The sequence below is a fragment of the Sciurus carolinensis genome, chromosome 3 (assembly GCF_902686445.1).
Source record: "Sciurus carolinensis chromosome 3, mSciCar1.2, whole genome shotgun sequence".
Lineage (NCBI taxonomy): Eukaryota > Metazoa > Chordata > Mammalia > Rodentia > Sciuridae > Sciurus > Sciurus carolinensis.
The window spans coordinates 182244028-182265849 of NC_062215.1; the positions used below are offsets into that span (position 1 = coordinate 182244028).

At 57.9% G+C, this 21822-nt stretch overlaps 1 protein-coding gene and 1 long non-coding RNA gene across 6 annotated transcripts in view; one reads left to right on the top strand and one right to left on the bottom strand.

The window, feature by feature from the left end:
• Positions 1–620: 620 nt before the first annotated feature.
• LOC124980318 (uncharacterized) lies at positions 621–5348 on the bottom strand. Of its 5 annotated transcripts, XR_007107778.1 has the most exons (9): positions 5242–5348; positions 4493–4583; positions 4103–4246; positions 3890–3945; positions 3547–3751; positions 2511–2692; positions 2248–2363; positions 2020–2131; positions 621–1889 (listed from the first exon to the last, which is right to left on the bottom strand). It is a non-coding gene; the product is annotated as an uncharacterized LOC124980318 (long non-coding RNA). The 5 variants fall into 5 exon arrangements; XR_007107779.1 differs by lacking the exon at positions 4493–4583 and having other exon boundaries at positions 5242–5315; XR_007107781.1 differs by lacking the exon at positions 4493–4583 and having other exon boundaries at positions 4103–4174; positions 5242–5312.
• Positions 5349–7519: 2171 nt separating this feature from the next.
• LOC124979561 (kinesin-like protein KIF1A) overlaps positions 7520–21822 on the top strand; it is a 48503-nt gene continuing 34200 nt past the window's right edge. The window contains exons 1-4 of the mRNA XM_047543918.1: positions 7520–7606; positions 17529–17731; positions 18047–18276; positions 18668–18717. Coding sequence (XP_047399874.1) covers positions 7520–7606; positions 17529–17731; positions 18047–18276; positions 18668–18717 — 570 coding nt within the window. The remainder of the gene's footprint in view (positions 7607–17528; positions 17732–18046; positions 18277–18667; positions 18718–21822) is intronic.

Genomic DNA, 21822 nt, shown 5'->3' on the forward strand with positions numbered 1-21822 from the left:
ACAGGCCGCCCACCCCCTCTCTCCCAGAGGAGACCACGGCCTGGTGTGGGTGTTCCCGGATCTGCAAGTCCAAGGTGGGGGTGGTGGCGGGGAAGGCTCCGCGTGCTTGCTGACCTGACTCATCGGCCCTGGGGAGCAGCCTGCAGGACTGGCCACTCTAAGAGCAGCCCAGTACTGTGTGGGAAGGGACACTGACCCTGCTGCAGGAAGACGGAGTGCTTGGTTCATCCGGGCTTGGTAAACTGGAAGCGCTGTGTGGTCCCAGGTGTCAGTCACTATGAACTGAGGCCAGCAGGTGGGCAAGACCCGGCCCAGTCAGAGCCACCCCCAGGGGCAGAGTGCCTTCCACTGTGCCTGCCCAGAGCCTCCCTTCACTGCCTGTCTGACCAGAGCCCTGGTCTGAAGCCTGAGCTGCTGGCCAGATGACCTGTAGACAGCAGGCTGAGCTCAGTCCTCCTCCCCTCCCTCCCCCAGGTGGTGGGCCAGCGGGGGTCCTGAGGTGACCCAGAGTTCACGTAACCTGGCCATGACCGTGTGCCCATCAGCACAGCCCATGGGAACCCAGCCTGGCCACTGCGGCACATTCCAGATCCATCCAAGTTAGAGCCATCCACTCCATTAATCACGATTATTTTAATTAAGAAGATAAGAAACAGCTCATCAAAGATTTAATTGTAATTAGCAGCTAACAACACTTGGACAAGTCCGATGACCCGAGTGGGTGCTGGCTCTCACCTCCCCGTCAGACACCTGAGACCAGAACCCGGGCTGCAGACGTGAGCGGGCAGGCACTCGGAAGGCAGCAAAGTGCAGTCCCCCCAGCGCTGTGAGGACGACCCTGCCACCCCTGAATGTCCCCAGCTGGAAGAATCCGTCCTGCTGTGGTCACTAGGCCTGAGCTCAGGCCCGTGCTTGGTGGACGTGCAGATGTGGTCCTAGGGGTGTCCTTGGTCTCTGGAGAGGCCCTGCCTCTGCTGTCAGCCCCACCCCGGCCCACATCCACCCAGGGTACGCTCTTCAGGCCAACTCCTGGCCCACGCTGGGGCACACAGAAATAAGATGTGATCCTGACCACGGTGGGGGGGAGGAACACACCGGGGGGACTGGGGACCTCTCAGGCTGGGTCTGCAGCTGGGAGCGGGGCGCAAGGGCGCCTGGGAAGAGGGAAGGATTCCTGGAAGGATCTGGGCCTGATTCTGGAGGTGGACACCACCCACAGGCCCCAGGGGGGACACTGGCCTAGAACCTACAGAAACAGGCATGGGGGGCAGCTGTGGCTGGGCACCAGTGGTTTGGGCTGGGCCAATTGCCTGGGCTCCACCTACCCTGGTCCTATTGCAGTGTCACCTTCAGAGTCCCCTGTCCCCTTTGGGGACTCTGGTCCTGTCAGCGCAGAACACAGGGAGGCTTTGCTTGGAAGGAGGCTGCCGTGGCCTGCCTGATCTGGGCTGGACATGGAGTGGACAGAAGGGTACCAGAGTCCCAGAACAGACCAGAGGTGCTGTGGTCAGGGCTCACCAGCCTCCCAGACAGCCTGAGTTAAAGCCCAGGAGCTCTGAGGACCCAGGGAGCACAAGGCCCTGTCCCTGCTCTCCTACTCTTGCCTCTTGACCTGTCACTTGCAGAGGCGCCTGGTGCTGAGCCCGCCTGGCCCTGCTGAGGAGGGATCGCAGGCTCGGGAGGAGGGTCCTGGCCTCTTCCAGCTCGGGACTCCGGCTTCCCTGTCTTCCGGCAGCGTCCTCCAGCCTGCGCCTGCCTCCACAGGGCTTCCCCTGTGTCTCCTTGTCTTGGATCTCCACTGCTTTCTCCTGTGGCCTGGTCATTGGATTATGGTCCGCCTTTAGTCCAGGATGATTGTATCTTGATTTCCTGAATTACATCTGCAAACACTACAAATCACATCTGTGGTCACATTCACAAGTTTCGGTGTTTGGATGTGGACATATCATTTTGGGGACAGTCCTAACCCGTGTGGCTGGTGGCAAGTCACTGACCCTCTCTGACCCTCTGCTTACACACCTTTGAGTAGGAGCCTCCCTCTGAGGGAAGCCAAGGGCCACATGGGTCACATACTCCATGTGACTGTCCATAGCAAGGACCACCTACATGTAGATACCAGGGTTCTCAGGGCCTGGGAGGCAGAATTAAGGCCAAGAATTAGGATCAGAGGATAGGAACAGACATGTTAATCCCCAGCCCTCAGGACTAGCCCCCATCAGGAGTCACCTGGGGCAGAATTGAGCTCACCTATCCCTGGCTAGGATGCAGGCCTCCACCTCACCTGCAGGAGGCAGGAAATCACTTCCCAGGTCCTCCCAGGCCTCCAGCCAGGGTGCCCTCAATGTATTGCACACCCATTCAAGCTGAAAGAAATTGCAAACCAAATTATCCAAAGATTTAATAGAAATTGATTTTAATTTAAAGTCCTTCAAGTGCCTTCTCTGCAGGTGAAAGGGGAGGCCCTTGCCGCCACCCTGGCCGCCCCAAGTGCCTCTGATCTGATTCGCGACCTGGCGCATCTCCTCCTGAGGAGGCAGCTCTTCTTATTGTCTCCTGGGATTATTGAGTTCGACCTCTAAACTGCACAGGAAGTCTAAATCCTCTTTTATTCCAGCCTTGTGTCTTCGCACACACGAATAAATATTCCTCTGCACTGGGAGCTAAACTCAACACAGAGCAGTCACAGCTGGTCCTGAAACAGAAGCGTGGGTACAGTTCCCTCTCTTGGAAGGGTGACACCCGAATGTCCCCAGCTCAGACCTTCTGTTGGGGATTGTGCCATCCCTGAGTTTGGAGGTGGGCATGATTTTGAATTCACTGGCTAAGAGAGTCTTGGGCCAGGATGAGTCAGGACATCTTGGGAAGGACAGGTTTGACAGTGAGGGGTCTTAGCATCAGAGATGTGTTTGGGGACTACCCAGAGATGAGTGTGCACTGCATGGCTGAGAGCTCAGGTCAAGAGGACACCACACCCAGGGCCACTTCTTTGATGCTTAGACCTAAATACCATCCACCAGCCAGGGGAGTCCAAGGATGCCTTGCTGCTGAGACTCAGGGCCCCTAAGAGGCAGATGCATGTCTCGGTGCCCCGTGTCCCTACCCAGTGCCAGATGCAGGCAGTTGACAAGCAGCCAGTGAGGCTGGAGCCCCAGTCCCCTTGCCCACACCGCTGGCCTGGCCTCAGGAGGAGCATCAGCTCCACAGAGACCAAAGCCATCACTGCCACGTGCCTGCCCCAGCTCCTGGGGAAGCCATGGCCACCAGATTCTCCAGCCAAGCTGTGGAACCCAGCTGCAGGCTCCTCTGGGGCCCAGCCCTGGGCAGTGGTCAGAAATCCTGTCCATCCCCCCACCCCCAGTCACTGAGAATCAAGGGCCTCCCCTCTTCTCCCCAGAATCCCTCTGCCCCACCTGGTCCTGCCCAGGGCCCTCATTCCTGCATCCACACCCTGCCCTGTCCTGGGTCCTCTGCCCTCAGCCTCTGGGCTGCCCCAGGGGTCTCCTCAGAACTGCCTGCCAGTGCTGCATGATGCCCGCTGTCTCCGACCTGCCCCCTCTGCGCACGCTGCAGGAGGCCCTGTGGCCAGCAAGCTCCTCTGCGCCCTCGTCCTCGGGGCTCACGGCTCCTGCCCGTCAGAAACCCTTTCTCCTGTGTTCCCACACTGGGATCTGGGATTCGGAGGGCTGGCTGTTAGAGGTGACCATGAAGCACGTATTCCACTGATCCAAGAGTCTGACCTGGCATCTTGCACCTGGAGCCCAGAAGCACAAGTATCAGACCTGAAGGGCCTGCAGCACCCACCTGCCCAGCTCATGTCGCGTGACCCCAGGCAACAAGCGGCAAAGATGGCTGCTTCATGGAGCTCCCGTGGGCTGGACAGGGCACCCACCTGCCCAGAGGCACACGGGGGCTTGGCTGAGCTGGGCTCTGGTCACTCTCTCATCCCTACAGTGTCCAGATGAGCAAAAGAGGAGCAGTTTTCGTTGTTGAATTTCAAACAAGATAAAAAGAAAAGTGTTTTTAAGGACACTGTGGCCCTTCAGATGGTGACTCTGCAGCTGGCCTGACAGCCTCCGTCCCTCCCCCAGGTGCCCGCGCATACCTGGAATTGTACAAATTCCTTCTGATCCGCATTTCTGGGCAAGTTCCCTCCTGAGATCTGGAGAGCTGAAAGCTGGAGAGGTGGACAGGCCCTCTGAAGCCTCAGGGGTTTGGCGAGGCGGGTCCTGGCAGCCCCCGCGTTTTTCTCTCAGGGAAGAAAGAGGCCAGTAAATGGAGACCCTGTGCCTCTGACGAGGGCTTCTACTTTTAGAAATGCTTCTTCTCCAGGGGACACTCACTGGTCACCCAGAGAGGCCACAGGTAGCAGAAAGCATGGTTCTGCCCACCCTCTATTCACCCCCTTCCTTAGGTATCAACTCCCTGTCTCCTCCAAAAACGACCCCTCCTCGGCCAGCCACCCGAGCCAGTCTGAGTCCTGCGGGAGACTTACAAGTTTACAGGAAACCAAGAGTGGTTCTATGCCCGGAGCGTCCCATGACCATCTATGTCTACCCAGAGTGGATGCTGACCTGAGAATAAAACTGCACAGGAAAGCAGGGGAGAGGTAGAGAGATCTGCCTGACCTTTGAGATTGTACATTCTGACCTCCTGGATCCAGCTATGCCTGAAATTCATCTGCCCCTTACATTTTCCAATTCTACAGAGCAATCAACTGTCCTCTTCCAAGTTTTGAGAATGGCGTCTGCCACTTGCGCAGGAAAAGCTTCCTATCACTAAGTGCAACCTGGGGCTGGTGTGGCTGGCGGCCAGTGACTGGAGGAAGCCACGCTCTGGGGGGAGAGCTGTTTGGCAAGGCGGGGGGCTCTCACCAGACCCTGCAGCATCTCCAGCTGAAGTCAGAGTCAGAGCCCACAAAAGGTAGGAAAACCAGGCAGGCAGACCCACCCGCAACAGCACCCTCCCCAGGGCCCCTGCAGCCCGGCCTGCCGCCAGCCAGGTCTGGATGCAGGAGCCTGCCGTCGGGCCGGTCTGCTCCAGTCCCACTCATCAGGGGCTTCTCTGGGCCACCAGGGGCCTGCGTCTGAGGAGCAGTGTGGCCGTGCTGGGCAAGCGGGTCAACCAGGGCCCCAGGGCCTCCTGCCAGCCCCTTAGCCAGCCACCTCCCACTCCTGCCAGGGGAACAGCCTGGTCAGGGCCTCGGGCAAGGCCTTTCCTCCCCCCCACAGCTCTCCAGCTCACCCTGCACACTCCCGGGCCACCTCAAGGTCCGTTGGCCACGCAGCCCTTGGGCTTGAGAAGCCCAGTCACAGGTGCAGCATCCAAAGCGGCTGTCCTGGGGCTGGCCGGGGAGGTGCGCGCACAGCCAGGGCCCACGCTGGGCTATTTTAAGAGCAAACGCAGGGTGAACTCATCGCGTCCCCTCCTCTCTCACCTCCCCTGGAATCTATTTTAAAAGATCAGAATTTCCTTTACATCCACCTCCGAGATGTGCGACGGGAGAAGTGGGGCACACGTCCCGGCCGCCACAGGGAAAGCCGCACCGGGACCCCAGCCAGCCAGGCTCCCGCAGACCAGCCCCACCCACACCCAGGTGGAAGCGAAGGCCACACTGCAAACTCCCGGGGACCCGGGACCCTCACTTGGCTCCACACTGGCCTTCCAGGGCTTGAGTGGGGACCTGGGGGGTCAGGGTGGGGCCCAGCATGGAAGCCCACCCAGGCTGAGCACAGCCCAGCCTGCCGCCGCCCCCAGGGCGCACCCACCCCGTCTCTGTGCCTGATACCCTAAGGGGCTGCTGGTGGCTGCAGGGGCCCTCTCAGCGTTCACAGAAGCCTGGAAAGTCGCCCGGGTGGGGCAGCGCCAGACCAAGGCCGCTTCAGCCAGAGAGAGGGTAATGGCAGAGCCAGCCGTGTGCCCTGGAGGGAGCCGGTGGCCAGAGAGAGGGTAATGGCAGAGCCGTGTGCCTGGAGGGAGCCGGTGGTCTCCTCAGCCTTCCAGGTGAATCTCACCAGGTCCTCCCATCAGCTCCAGCGGGTCCCCGTGATGGCACCCTGGCAAGGGCGGGCAGCCTCCCCCAGCCAAGGGCACCTGCTCAGGACCTGGGCGCTGGACACTGGGCAGTGTGCAGTGTCCCCAGGTTCGATGCTGCTACTCCAGCTCCACGCAGGACGTGGCTGGGCTGCCCTCTTGGCCGGGACTGACCCGGCCTCCTCAGCCTGGAGGAGGAGCAGGAGTCGATCCTGCCTCGCTGACCTGCTCCTCCCGGCAGCCGGAGCGAGGCTCAGCCCCGGCCGCCATCTGGAGGCAGGAGTCCATTGGCAGCTCCATCCTGCTGGGCAGAGGGGGCTTTGGGGTCTGCAGACCGGGAGATGTCCTAGTTCCACAGGCCCCAGCCCTTCACCTGGCACAGTCCTCTGGCTGACCCCTTAGACGCCTGACTGGTGCCTCTGGCTCCTGCTGTGAGCACTGCCCTGCCTTGGCCTGGAACAGAGTGGACGTCACTAGAAACAGAGTGGACGTCACCTGGTAACAGAGTGGACATCACCTGGGAACAGAGTGGACATCGCCCACTGTGAGCAGAACCCTGCCTTGGCCCTGGGACAGAGTGGACATCGCCCACTGTGAGCAGAACCCTGCCTTGGGGACAGAGTGGACATCGCCCACTGTGAGCAGAACTCTGCCTTGGCCCTGGGACAGAGTGGACATCGCCCACTGTGAGCAGAACCCTGCCTTGGCCCTGGGACAGAGTGGACATCGCCCACTGTGAGCACACCCTGCCTTGGCCCTGGGACAGAGTGGACGTCGCCCACTGTGAGCAGAACCCTGCCTTGGTCCTGGGACAGAGTGGACGTCGCCCACTGTGAGCAGAACCCTGCCTTGGCCCTGGGACAGAGTGGACGTCGCCCACTGTGAGCACACCCTGCCTTGGCCCTGGGACAGAGTGGACGTCGCCCACTGTGAGCAGAACCCTGCCTTGGTCCTGGGACAGAGTGGACGTCGCCCACTGTGAGCAGAACCCTGCCTTGGCCCTGGGACAGAGTGGACGTCGCCCACTGTGAGCACACCCTGCCTTGGTCCTGGGACAGAGTGGACGTCGCCCACTGTGAGCAGAACCCTGCCTTGGTCCTGGGACAGAGTGGACGTCGCCCACTGTGAGCAGAACCCTGCCTTGGCCCTGGGACAGAGTGGACGTCGCCCACTGTGAGCACACCCTGCCTTGGCCCTGGGACAGAGTGGACGTCGCCCACTGTGAGCAGAACCCTGCCTTGGTCCTGGGACAGAGTGGACATCGCCCACTGTGAGCACACCCTGCCTTGGTCCTGGGACAGAGTGGACGTCGCCCACTGTGAGCACACCCTGCCTTGGTCCTGGGACAGAGAGGACTGTCACTGGTGTCCCCATGCCTCACTCTGTGGGTTCCTGCCTGCGACGGGCCAGCCCTCCCTCCGTGCTCCCTCCCTGGGCCACCTCCCCAGGAAGCCTTGCAGGGTTGGGGCGGGAAGTGAAGCGTCCCGACATGAGTGGAGAGCGCGACCCCGTGCAGCGGTCAGAGGCGGGATCTCAGGCTGGCGGGAACACCAGGCTCCGACCTCCACAGTCCACAGTGAGTGGGTTGCTGGGAGTCAGAGGGACCTGCGGGAAGGGGACCTGGGGAAGGGAGGAAGCTGGTCACTGGGCCTGGGAGGTCTGGTTCCAGCAAGCCTGCTCCCTGCTCCCCAGCCCGTGAGAGGGCCGCGGTTTCACTTCAACCCTGCTCCCTGCCAGGAGGTCCAGCCTCACCTCAGGTCCAGGCCAGTGCAGCCAGACTACCAGGACCGAGACTCCACCTGAGCCCCACAAACCTCTCTGCTGGCTTTCTCAGTGTTTTGTCACAGTGCTGGAAGGCCCTCGAGCACACAGGCACCCACCGGGCTCCAGCGTCCCCTCTCAACTCTGCCACTGGCCTGGCAGTGTGGTTAGAGCCCTTGGCCTCCACCTGCCCCTGAGCCTCTCTCCGGGGCCTCCAGGTAGGCTCCTGTGTGAGCCTGGGTCTCTGGAGATCCATCCTCCTGGGCCGTCACCTCTGCCTCCAAGGCAGCCCTGTGCCCAGGAAGGACGTGCCTGCGGCCCCTCTGCCCTTCCTGCAGTGTTGGGTGAGTGGACGCTGCATTGGGGTGTCCAGAGGAGGACGCTTCACTAAAGGCATGATACGCCAGGAGCGGGCGGGCCTAGGCACAGTGGCTGGCAAGTCCGGGGCTGGCTGCAGAGCACCCGAGACGCACAGTGAGCTCTCTGCTCCACGTGCTGCGCCCCCCACCCGCCTGGTCTAGAACCCTGGGTGCCCCTGGGCCTGGTGGGTGACCCAGGGAGTACTTCAAGAGGATACTGGGGGGTCCAGAGCTGGGCTTGCCCGCAGCCTCAGTGTCCAGCCCTGGCTGTGGCCACACCGAGACTGTAGGGAGGACGGACATGCAGGGCCAGTGAGTCTGCCCACCTCCTCTGGTGGGGAAGCCGGCTAGCTGAAGAGGAGGGGCCCGGCCAGGCTCTTGACCAAACACCAGCACGTCCTCCCGAGGCCACAGGCGGGCAGCAGACTGGCCTGGTCCCACACCAGGCACCTTCTGGGAAACGGAGACACAGTCTATTTTTGCCCTCTGACAACACAGAGGCGCGGCTGCGACTTATCTCTGAGACAGAGGCGGCTTTGTAGGGCTCCTGGCCCCGCCCTCTGGTGAGGGGGAGGGGCCCTGGCGGACAGGCCCGCTCTGAGCTGCCCCTGAGCCACTGAGCCAGCACCTCCCAGGACGCGCCGGCCAGCGGGTTCCAGGGTGCTTCCGTAAGTCCAGGCAGGGGTCCTTCAGCCAGGCTTCTCCCACGCCTGTTGCCGCCCAGGCCTTGGGTCACACGCTCACCAGGGCCACCCAGCAGCTCCCTCCGGGGAAGTCCCACAGGTCGGAGGCCTGAGAGGAAGAGCCCTGACCAGGGAGGGTCAGCACAGAAAGGAGAGCCTTCAGGACTGCCCCCTACATGGTCAGTTGCACTGGGGACCCCGTTCTTGCATCTCCACACACCATGCCTGCTGGACACCTCAGTCACCGTCACCCTCCTGGGAGTGCGTGCAGCCTGCCAGGCCAGGGGGCTGCAGCCCAGGATGAGCCTGCTGAGGGCCAGAGAGCTGATCTCAGGCTTCAGCCGCCACTTGCCTGCCCTGAGTGGTCAGGCTGGTCCTCGGCCACACCCACACAGTGCTGCCTGGAGGTGTTCCCAAGAGGGCAGCCAGCCAGGGTGCCAGGCCTCTCTGCTCCTCAGAGCACAGCCAGGCCTGGGGCCATCTCCAGACCCTCCTCCTGTGACTGCTGGTGTGCTCAGGGGCACGTCTCACCAGGAACCCACTCAAGACCTCCTCTTACAGCGGGCGTGGGGGTGCACACACGTGCTCCCAGAGACCCGGAGGCTGAGGCAGGAGGATCGCAGGTTGGAGCCCAGCCTCAGCAACTTAGCAAGGCCTTGTCTCAACACAAAAAATAAAATGGGCTAGCGATGTGGTTCAGTGGTTAAGCACCCCTGGAGTCAATCCCAGCACCAAAAGACGAATGAGAAGACTGGGTCACACAGAGGAGGGCAGGTGGTCTGGGTGCCCTCTGCACCACCCCCACCACGACATGAGAGGCGGGCAAGGACCCCCGGGAACTTCTCGGGACGCAGCCTCAGCGGGTCACCAAAGCCGCGTGGGAGGAGAGCCAAGCCTCGGCAAGCCCAGGCCTGGGAGCAAGCCCGCAGCGCGGCCGCCCACGACGGGCACGAGCTGTGCCTCAGGGTCCCTGTGGGACCGACCTGACTCAGGAGGCGTCAGGACGTTCAGGTGGCCTTGTTCCGCACGTCTGGAAGCTGGCCTTGCACAGGGTGGGCGCACGCTGGAGTGAGGACCCCCGTACTGCTGACCCCAGGACAGACGCCACAGTCAAGGTGACCCTGTCCAGGCTCCAGAAAGTTCTCTGCGGCAGCTTCAGTCAGTGCCCACCCCGCCCTCCAACCTCCTCGCGTGGATCAGGTCTGCTCCTCCTGAACTCCAGGACAGGATCGCTGGGCAGGGCAGCGCCTGGCTTCCTCCCGGACCCGACGCTGGCTCGGCTTCCAGGGGGCCACCCTCCCCTGCCAGCAGCTCTCTGCGCTGCAGGACCACCACTGCGGCCAGCGGCCCTTGGAGGACGCCCCAGCCGCCTCCTGCTGTGGGTCTGTCCTCGGCAGCTTCTGAATGCTCTTCGAGAGGACGCGTGCTTCGCGCCTCTCTCTCGGGTGGTGTCCTGAGGCAGAGCTGTTGGGCTCAGGGCAGGCGAGGAATGAGTGGAGTGGAGGAATGAGTCCAGAGGACTTGCAGGACTCCCGTCCTCCACCTGGGGAGGCGCCGCGTCTCTGTTAACTTCAGCCTTTGGCAGGGGTGGAGCACGGTTCCCGGCTGCTTTCAGTCGCCTGTCCCGGACTGACGACACCTGGGGATTTCTTCTTCTTCTTTTCTTTCCTTTTTTCTTTCTTCGGTACTGTGGGTTGAACCCAGGGGTGCTTAACCCCTGAGCCACATCCCCAGCCCTTCTTATTTTTTATTCTGAGACAGGGTCTCACTAACTTGCTCAGGGCCTCACTCAGTTGCTGCGGCTGGCCTTGAACTTGCGATCCTCCTGCCTCAGCCTCCTGCTGGGATCGCAGGCATGACCACCACACCCAGCAGCTGGTCATCTTAATAAAGTCAAATTCATCCATTCCTGTTTTTCTGTGTTGGCACAAGGACATGGTCCCCAGCATTTTATTTTGCTGGCAGATGCGTGGAGGCAGCCGCTCAGGGCAGCACGGGCTCAGGCACGAGGGTGAGGCAGGCTGCAGTCCCCCACTGTCCACCCATGCTCCCAGCCTCACTTCCTGGGGCATCCCCTCCTGCCAGGGGCCTGGGCCCACCGTGTTGGCTCACAGCACGCGAGGCACCCAGAGCCACTACTGGTGGGCGTTGCAATGAGGGTGTGTGGACTCTTCCCGGGACAGTGCCCCGCGCGGCTCCACACTGATCCTTGTGGGTCCAGGCCACGCCCGGCCCCCTAGACCACAGGCCTCCTCCCCCCGCTCGCTCTTCTAGGCCGAGGGGCTCTCTGGGATCCTGCACTATCGGAATTAAGTCAACCTCCATGAAATGACTCCAGAGTTTCTCTGAGGTTCCCAGGAACCATCTGGAGATGATCGGCACCTTAACAACCTGACCAGGAATCTGTGGCCGGGTGGCCCTCCCCACATCCCACCTTGCTCAGTCCCCCTCAGCAACATTTCCTAGATTTTAGCACAAGTATCTTCACAACCTAAATTCATTCCTAAGTATTTTATATTTTATATTTATATTGACTCCATTACAATAAATTCTCAATTTTATTTGTCCAAACTTGGCGGGTCGTATATAGAGACACATGGACCGTTCACACTGACCTTGTGTTCAGTGGCCTTCCGAGACGGGATTCTCACATCTAGAATGGTTTCGTAGATGAATCAGGGTCCCAGCTCCTCCAGCAGCTGAGGCTTCTGTGTCCGGGTGCCCTGTGGTACTGGCTGGGCTCTGCAGGCCAGTGGGCGACCCAGAGGCAGGGACAGCTGTCAGCTGCCCATCTTGTTTCTTCCTTTCTGTGTCAATGTGAAGAGTTCGACTACCTGGTTTTTGAATGTTGAACTTACCTTGTGTTCCTGGGATAAACCTCATCAGATCCTGATAGGTTGCTCTTCTTATGTATTCCTAAATTCAGTTTTTAAAATTTTTTTAAAGATTTGTTTTATTTTCTCAAAGCTAACCTAATCTATTTTATTTTACTTTGCAGTCTGGGAATTGAACCCAAGGGTGCTCTACCTCTGAGCCACATCGCCAGTCCTTTTTATTTTATCTTGAGACAGAGTCTCACCGAGTTGCTGAGGTTGGCCTCTAACGTGCGATCCTCCTGCCACAGCCTGCAAGTCGCTGGGGTCACAGGTGTGTTCACCAAGGATGTTGGTCCATCTGTCTTCGTCAGGTTTAGGGTTAGGAGTGTCCTGGCCTCAAAAGAAGTTTAAATGTTTTTTTCATCCTCCTTTGTTTTCTGAGAACTCATTTAAGGCGATGTCATTTTTTTCTTTACTGTTTTATACAATTCACCTCCAAGGCCACCTGGGCCTGGAGTGTGCTGAGTCCCTGCTCCGTGCCCTGGGCTCTGTCTCTCCGACCTCAGGAGCCTCCGCGCCAGCCTCCTGCCAGGCTCCTCCCCCTCGGTTTCAGCAGCCTGGCGTGGGGTGCCCAGGGCTGCTCCCCCTTGTATCACCTGCTTGGTGTTCGTCCGTCCTGAGTCTCTGCATCCACGTTTTTATGCCTTAGAGGCGTCTCCCCTTCTGGTCTTTGTCCACCGCAGATCCGTCCCCGACCACAGACCAGAGCCATCGTATTTGTATGACTTTCCTCTCCTTCTCCAAATTCAGTCATTTTCAAGATCCACCTTCCAGGTGGTGACATCTGTGCCCATGGGCAGCCCGCGGGAAGGCGCCCCTGAGAGCCGCTGCGCTGCGAGCTAACACTCTGGCTTTTCCAAGGTCGCTTCCTCCGCTGAGAGTGCTCCCAAGTCCCCATGGCGCTCAGCTGCCCCGAGTTCCCTGAACGGTGTCCAGTGCGTCCCGTCTGCCCACCCAGCCTGTGGCCAGCAGCCTCGCTCCTCCCCGCACTCCTCATTCAGCGGGCTCCGCCTCACCCTCTGCACGCTGCTGCTTTGTCCTGGTGAGCAGCCAGCTTTCTGGATGACCCCTCCAGCAGTGGCCCTGCAGAGAGCTGTCACTTCCAGTTCCCTCCACGCAGAGTACCTTCGTCCTGTGTCCGGCTCCTGTCTGTGGCCCTACAGGGTGGGAGGAAGCCCTGCCCGGTAGGACTGGCAAACTGCGGTGCCTCTGTCGCGGGTGGGCAGCTGGTGCCTGGCCCCGGCCGTTCCCGAGCTCTCCCGCAAGCGTCCCTAGGGCCCAACGGAGCCTGTGCTCACTCTGCACCCGTCCCTTGGATGCCCTCCCATTTCTAGCCCCCCGGGAGCCCAGTGTGACCTTGGAGGCTTCCAGTCCCAACGCAGGAGCAGGACCTTAAAAACCAACCGAAAGAGAAAAGAACCCTGGAGAAGGAAAGGTGAGGCTTGGCCTGCAAGGACAAAGCCACAGAGACCAGAGACAGCCCCGGGAGGGCGGGAAAGGGCCCCCTGTGGGCTCCCCACAGTAGCAGAGAATGCTGGGGACGGTCCCTAGAAAGCACTTCCACCAGCTCCCAAACCAGACAACGACTTGAAGAAACAAGGGCCATGGGATCCGAGACCTTTGAGAATGGAGTCACTTTTTAAATTTCCCCAACAAGCCTCCCCACCAAGTTACAAACCGGCCTGTGACTTCAAATCATATTCCACTGTGACACTAACCAGGCAGAACCCAAAAATAAACCTAGGACAAGTTTCCTCTAAGTATTTTTTTTTACTTCCTCCCTAATTTCTTCTTTTATACATTTATCATTCAATAGCATGCATCCTATTTAGTCTCCAGCTTCTGGTTTTTATTTTATTGTTGATTTCTAGTTTAATTCCCTTATGATCTGATAGAATGCAGGTAGTATTTCGAGTTTTTTGTATCTGCTGAGAGTTGCTTTGTGGCATAAGATATGGTCTATTTCAGAAAAGGATCCATGAACTGCTGCGAATAAAGTGTATTCACTCAATGACGGATGAAATACTCCATATATGTCTGTTAAGTCTAAATCATTGATTGTATCATTTAATTCTATAGTTTCTTTGTTTAGTTTTTGTTTGGAAGATCTATCCATCGACGAGGGAGGTGTGTTAAAGTCACCCAGTATTATTGAGTTGTGGTCTATTTGATTCTTGAAATTGAGGAGGGTTTGTTTGATGTACATAGATGCTCCATTGTTTGGGGCCTATGTATTTACAACTGCTATGTCTTGTTGGTGTGTGTTTCCCTTAAGTAGTATGAAATGTCCTTCTTTGTCCCTTCTAACTAACTTTGGTTTGAAATCCACTTTGTCTGATATAAGGATGGAAACCCCTGCTTGTTTACGCAGTCCATGTGAGCGGATATCTTTTCCTAGGAGGTGAGTCTCTTGAAGGCAGCATATTGTTGGGTCTTCTTAAAATCCATTCTGCCAGTCTATGTCTTTTGATTGGTGAGTTTAGGACATTAACATTCAGGGTATATCGAGATATGATTTGTGTTCCTAGTTGTTTTGGTTTATTTTTGGTTTTTAGCCTGACTTAGTTTCTCCTTTGATTGACTTTCCTTTAGTGTAGTTCCTCCCTTTGCTGGTTTTCTTTTTTTTTTTTTTTTTTTCATTTCCTCCTCATGGAATATTTTGCTGAGAATGTTCTGTAGCACAGGCTTCCTAGTTATGAATTCTTTTAACTTTTGTTTAACATGAAAGGTTTTTATTTCATCTTCAAATCTGAAGCTTAATTTTGCTGGATATAAAATTCTCGGTTGGCATCCATTTTCTTTCAGAGCTTGATCTATGTTATTTCAGGACCTCCTGGCACTGGGGTCTGGGTTGAGAAATCGGATGAAACCCGGATTGGTTTCCGCCTACATGTAATTTGAATTTTTTCCTCTTGCACCCTTTAAAATCTATCCTTTTTCTGTATGCTAGTCATTCTCATTATAATGTGCCTTGGTGTGGGTTTGCTGTAATCTTGTACATTTGGAGTCCTGTAAGCCTCTTGTAGTTGATTTTCCATTTCATTCTTTAGATCTGGGAAGTTTTCTGATATTATGTCATTGAAAATGTTGTGCATTCCTTTGGTTTGTATCTCCACACCTTCATCTATCCTGATAAATCTTAAATTTAATCTTTTCATGTTGTCCCATATTTCTTGGAAATTCTGTTCAAGGTTTCTTACCATCTTCTCTGTGCAGTCGACTTTATTTTCAAGAGCATGTATTTTCTTCTCATTCGCTGGAGTTCTGTCTTCCAAGTGGGCTAGTCAGTTGGTGATACTTTACATTGAATTATTAATTTGGTTTATTTTTCCTTCATTTTGAACATTTCTCCTTGATTCCTTTCATAATCTCTGCCTCTTTATTGAAGATCTTTCACTTCCTGTATTTTCTCTCCAATACCATCCTTTATTTTGAAGATCAATCTAACTATGTATTTTCTACACTCCTTCTCTGATATTTCTTCTACTGTGTGTCTACGGATTCTATTGTTGGAACATCTTGGTGTGTTTGAGGCACTTTGTTCCCTTGTTTTTTCATGTTGTCTGTGTGTCTTCCCATCTAGCATTGTCGAGCCGAGGCAGATGCTACCCTGTAGTCTTATAGTGTCCCTGAAGGTTTCCAGTACATCAACTTTAAGGGGGAGACCAAGATTAACAACGGCCAATGCAAACAATATAGAACTTTAAACCAAATGGCTCCTATTAAGGCGTTTATAGTTTTGTCACAATAGACAGAAATGAAGTGTTTACTTATTGTCTACAATATAAACAGTAAGTTTGCTGAAAAGCTTTACCATTTCAAATGCTGGACAATGAAGTAGTATAGAATGTGGTGTTTATGAGAGAGAGGGAGGGAAGATAGAAGTAAAAAATTACAGTAAGAGTGAGGAAGGAATTAATAGAGGTTGGATGTTAGTATGAAAGAAGCAAGAAAGAATTCAGGGAGACAGGGAGGTGAGAGGAAAAAATAGGGACAGATTTTTTTTAAAAAGTAAAAATACAGGAATACACAACAAAACTATTCAGACATCCCACTCCTCAATAAATTGATGCATGAAAAATATTTGGTTCAAAGATAACAGAGGTGTGAGATGGGGGCTGGAAAAATAAATTTAAAAAGGAGGAAAGTCTCAATGGAAAATTGAGTGATTGCTTCCATTGGCTTTCAAAAAAGTTCTCAGCTTCCCTTCTCCGCCAATAGGTGGGGTTGTCTGAAGTTTGGTGGAAGCTGCAGTTCCAGTGGGTGCAGGACCAGTTGGGTGGCTGAGTGGATAGCAAGATGCCTCACACCCTCTTCCACCCTCTACCCATTGCAGCAGGCCCTTCCGTCCCTGTACACTTCAGGACTCCCTGAGCTGCAGAGAGCCCAGTTTTCTCCTTTCTTCAACCTCTGCTCCTCCCAGGTAACTGCCCCTCATCTTCAGCTTTCCACAGGCTGGCCAGAACCAGACTGGCCCACGCAAACCCAGCTGCCAGCTGCCATGGACCTGGGCTTCAGCTTCCCCAGGCCCTGCCTTGCTGCAGCCCTAAGATCTCAATGCCCTTTCAACTTGCAGAGAGACCACCAGGGACATGCTCACACAAAAGAGTGACCCACAAAGAGGCAGCCAGATGGCAGCCACTTCCACACTGAGCAGAAAGGCCTCAGGTGCCACCAGACCTGCAGGTGCCCCAGTGTATCTCAGGCCCTGGCCTGAGTCCCCAGACTGAGGAGGCCGTGCCCTGAGAGGGCAGTGGCATGGCAGCAAACCGGCAGGCGCTGGCTGGCAACACAAGATGGTGGCCACCACGTATAACCAAACCTGCAGGTACTGTGACAATGGACTTCCTGGCAACAGTGGGCAGCAGGCGATCTGCTGGTGGTCTGCAGGCTAAAGACAGGTAATTGGCAGGTGGACCATGGGCAGTGGTTGATGTGTAGGAGAAAGGCAGGCGATGGGCAGGCAAGAGGCAAGCAAAGCGGCAAATGGCGGATGATAGGCAGCAGTCAGTGAGCAATCTGCACTCAAAAGGTAGAAGATGTGCTGGCAGATGCAGGTGATTGCGGTGACGATTGGGGTAAACAGCAAGGGATGGATGAGCTGCAAAGGCTGCCTCACAGAGAAACAGACGTTCCTCTGCTTAAATCCCGAGTGACAGAGCGACAGGGAACACAGCCTCCCTCTAGTCCGCCATCTTGGATTCCTACCTAAGACAAGTTTCCTTCATGAGGAAATGTAAACATCCAAAACCAAATTCAGCACCCATGAAGAGGCACAGGTACTGTGAGTCACTCAAGAGCACTCTGAACAACCAAGCCCATGCTGGGGACGCGAAGGCACTGGTACCATGACTTGGCACGTAAGAGGTCCCTGTGCCCATGAGTGGGTGCCCATCCCATCCTGGACTCCATCTTCACAGCTCCCTGATGGGGGTGGCCACTGGAGGACTCCACAGCTGAGAGCCATGCAGGAACCCTTCCGGGTCAGGTTTCCAGGACAGCTTTTAATTTCCTGACATCAAGGAAACAGTTTTTACCCTTCTTCTTTTGCGTCTCCCTCCCAGGAAGGCAGAGATGATGACTGGAGGTGCAGCAATCACATGGTAACCATGAGGACAAATGTCACTGCCAGATCTAGAAATGAGACAGAGGGAATCAGGTCCCAGGAGGCATGGTCCAGGCACTCCGCACATTCACCCGTCACTCGGTTCATCTGCCCAAGGGCAACACAAATCAAGAGGCAATACACTGGCCGAAGCTGTCTGTGCAGTGACCGTGGGGCTGAGTGAAGGGCCAAGGCCCACTCTCTCCCCTCGCAGGTGCGCGTGGTGGTCGGACAGGACGGGTTCCTGCCGGAGTCCTGCGACCTTCCGCTCCTGGCACCAAGGCAGTGCCGACCTGGCAAAAGGCGCATGCGCATTGGGTCCCTCCGGCGGACAGCTCGCCGGACAGCGGTGCTCACTAGCGCCACCGCGGATGAGTTGCTCTGCCAGGAGAGCAGCAGTTATGTGGACTGGACAAGGCGGCCATCAGCCCCTCTCCTGGCCACTCCTCACTAGCCTTGCCCAGGAAAGCAGCCACACTGCCGGGACTGCAGCCCAGCGTGGCTCCTCGCACCCAAGACAAGCCTCGGCCACGCCAAGCTGACGCACTGACGCTTCCCGCTGTCCGGGACCCTCACTGGACGACCACTTAGTTGTCGCACTCTCATCTGGTCACCTGCCCGGCCCTTGGTGTTTCGTCTGCCTTCTGCCTGTGCCCTTGGCACGGCCTCCTGAAACCTGCAGCCCCCAGACCCCTGCTTAGTCCTCCGTGACCCGCGTGCCTCTGCCTGAAGGGACACGTGCAACCTGAGTGCCGGGGTAGTCAAGATCCGCGCGGAAAGAAAGAACTGGGGCCGCCTCCGTCGGGACCCCGCGGGGAGCTGGAGGCCGCGGCGAACTAGCGCCAGCCGCCTTGGCGCAGCCTGCGGATTTACTATCACGTGCCCAGTTCTGATGGGGAGAGACGGGTGGGTCCAGGGGGAGGGCCCTGCTCACTCACAGTCGGACCCCATAGGAAAGTCAGGTACCCGCGTGGCAGCCCCGAGGGCCCTGCTGTCCCTGGGGGGGCCCACTTGGCCCAACCACTGCTGCACACACCCTGGTTATGCCCACCATGCTGGACAGGGTCCCAGGGCAGGCCCCAGACACCTCCGCAGCGCCCTGGAGTGTTCCCCTGGACCCGCCCTGGACACACCCAGCACATCTGGACGTGCCCCTACATGCCTGGTCCTGTCTCTGGCCAAGCCCCTGGTTACCTCCCAACACCCCCCAGCCACTGCCCGGGCAGGGACGCCAGCCCACCCTTGGGAACATCTGAGCCAGAAAGTTCCTCATTCACAACAGTGGTGGTCAGCGTCCCAGGAGTCCCGCTAGGTCTGGCCATGCCTGTCCTCAGGGGCCCTCCTGCCCTCCAGGAAGGCGGCCCCGGTCCCACCTGGACTCCCTCTCCCCACCACCACCGCTGGTACTGAGTCCTGCGCCTCCTGCAAACCTGCCACCCAGGTGCGCCGCGTGCGTTTGAGTTATTTTAAACTATTTGTTCACATTGACAAGAAGAAGGAAAGCACAAACAGGAAGCTTGAGTCAGCGGCCGTCTCTGGAAGGCTGGGTGCAGACGAGGCTTTTCTCACCTGCGGCAGGTGCAAGTCCGAGCGCAGCCTCCTCTGCAGGAGCTCGTGCCAGGGTGTGACGCTCGCCTGCATTTACAGATGCAGCAGCTGGAGAGAGCAAGGACCTGAGAACAGGGAGCGCTGCCCTAGAGCTGGGGTGTCAACCCTGCAGAGGCCCCGCCCCCCGGGCAAGCGTGGACAGCTGTGAGGTAGACTGTTGTCATCTACAGCTTGTAGCCCCAAACGCCAAGGAACAGAGAGGGCAGTGACTCCCTCCAGGCTGCACAGCCCTGGCGGCTGGGCCCCAGGCACACTGTGAATCACTGCATTTGATGACCAGTAGCCAGAGACATGGCCAAAGGGATACAGTGGGGCCTGGGTCGGGAGACCAGAAGGTGCACAGAGAACTTCTGTACCAACACCTCCCTGTACAGTGGGGAGACAGGCCCAGCAGCAGGGGCCTCCTCACCCAAGCCGTGAGACGAGTTGCAGGCAGCCAGTAGCACGGCCGCTCCCCCTCTACTCCAATGCAGCCCTTTGCACTCCCCAGAACCGCACGGAGGCCCTGGTGCGCACAGATGCGGAGCCTGCGCCAGCGGTCACTGCTCCAGGCCTGGTCTACTGCCCAGGCCATGCAGGGCACAGACCCAGAGGGCACAAAGCCAGCTCTGCTGCCCTGCCTCCTCTTCCTGTGACATTCAGAAACTGGGGACTTTCGGGAACGCTGAAGAGGCCCCCCAGGACCCAGGTTCAGTGACTGGTTTCATTTCGTCGTGAAAGGCAGATTTCAGAGCGAAGGGGGACTCAGACAGAGGCCTCCTACCCGGAATATGAGAAGAACTCAAAGCAGAGAAAGAGGGACAAGTGGAAACCGGAAGGGGCCAAAGTCTGGGGCAGGTGCTGCAAGACCAGGTGTCCGAGGGGTCCGAGGGGAAGAGGGGCCCAGCCTTGTCACTCCTGGGCAGAAGCAAATCCAACCACGCTGTGCACAGCGGCGCTGCTGGAACTGAGCACCGCGAAGCCCGGCAGAGACGCTAGCAGCAGAGTCCTCACACTGCCGGGAGTGCACGTGCTGTGCTGCGTCGGAGGAGTTTGGCATCTCTGTTTAAGACAGATGTCGGCACTCCATGCCTCAGCTTGGCATGGCAAGCCAAACCTTGGCAACCTGCATGGCAGCACCCAGCTGCCCGGAGCCGCCAGCAGCACAGATGCCCACGGTCCACCACATGGCCTGTTCATGCATGAGGACATCACACGGTGATGCAAAACCATGGCCTGCAGTGGTGGACCACAGTAAAGATGGATCCACAAACACTTCTGTGCACACAAAGCCACAGCTTGCACACCCCACGCCGTCCCACTTAAGCACAAAATCTTAAACAGGCGAGCCCTTCCTTGGTGCTGGACCTTGGACTGACATCGCCTTGACCAGGGGCACAAGGGCGGCTTGCAGGGAAAAAATAACATTCAGAACTTACCGAAACCTAGAAACAACTGATTTGTACTAGAACCAGGGACAGACGATCGGACTCCCCTTCGAAAAGAAGACGAAGCTCTTGGTTTGAATGGGCCGCAGCAGCCCCAGGCAGCCCGAGGGTCTTGCTTGCAGCACTGTCTCTGCCCGGCACATACCTCGTCCCTGGCTTTTAACTACCACGTGTGGCTTTCGCCGAGGCTCACCCAGAGCAGCCCTGCCCGCAGCTCTGGTTGTGGTCGTCAAGGGCAAAGGGAGAAAGTAGCAGCTTGAACGCAGCCCCTGGAAAACCAGAATCCCTGTGACGGAGACACCGTGCTTCGTCAGAGCAGAGCGCACGGCTCCCAGTTGCACCACGGCGGGGGCCGGGCCGGCTGCAGCTCTGCTTCTGCACCGTCTCCTGGTCCCTGGACGGGCGGGGAGCCTCCTCCGCCGTCTTCCGCTGGCCCGCTCGTGGGAGGCTGCCAGGCCTTTCTCGGGAACCGCACTGGAAAGGACCTGGGCTGCAGGGCAGCATTGAAACCCGCTCGACAAGCCGTTTGGAAGCAGAGTCCAGTCTGAGTGAACGGACTTCAACCTGCAATGGGTTCAGGGCAGGAGCTCCAGGGCAGAGCCGGGGTCTCTGCCGCCCCAGCACTGGGGAGAAAGGACGTGGTGTCCTGTGACAAGTCTGGTGGACCCAGGCCATATGAACCAAGAACTCCAGGTACGCAGAGTGACAGAGCACCCCAGTGACAGTTACGCCAGGGACAGCGGCCACCATAGGCAGGACCCCACCCGGGCTGGTTGGAGCAGTCACCCCGAGCAGGCTGGTGCTCACACAGGTGGGCCCACGAGCCCAGGCGCCCTCGGGGGCTGCAGCAGACCACCAGGAAACACCCACCTAGGCCTGCCCCGCACTGGTGAAGCCCTGGATGTGGGGGTGCCAGGGGAAGAACCCCTTCCCTCCTGCAGGCACACGACAGGCATCTGGGCTCCGGCCAGCCCAGCCCCACCCACAGCCCCCAGCACTGCGCCAGCTCAGCAGCCTTGGGCAGTGGCCCCCTTGGGGTCCCCAGGGGAGCTTCAATAGTCTGCTGCCCCCAGCTCCACCCCAGGGCCCTGGCTAGCCCATCTCGGAGCAGGGACACATCTTAGGAGCAACCCGTGGGTGCCAGAGGAAGCCACTGCCTTGGCCCTGGCTGTGGGTGCCCAGCAGCAGCCTGAGGGCGCTGGGGTGGCCGCACTGGAGAGGAGACACGCCACCCAGCCACAGCCGTGGTCACCCAGCACCTGTCCGACCTCCAGTCTGCAGACCCGCCTGGCCCAACCCCCATTCAGCTGCTCTGCCTCCCGGGGGCGCTCTGCCCAGAGCCTGCACAGCTGCCCCCACCCGCCCAAGGCCCCAGGGGCTGCACACCCCCCTGGGCAGGGAGGGGCACAGCCCACGCTTCTCCCACTTAAGAGGCTCCCCGGCAGCAGAGGGACCATCAGGAACCCCAGTGGA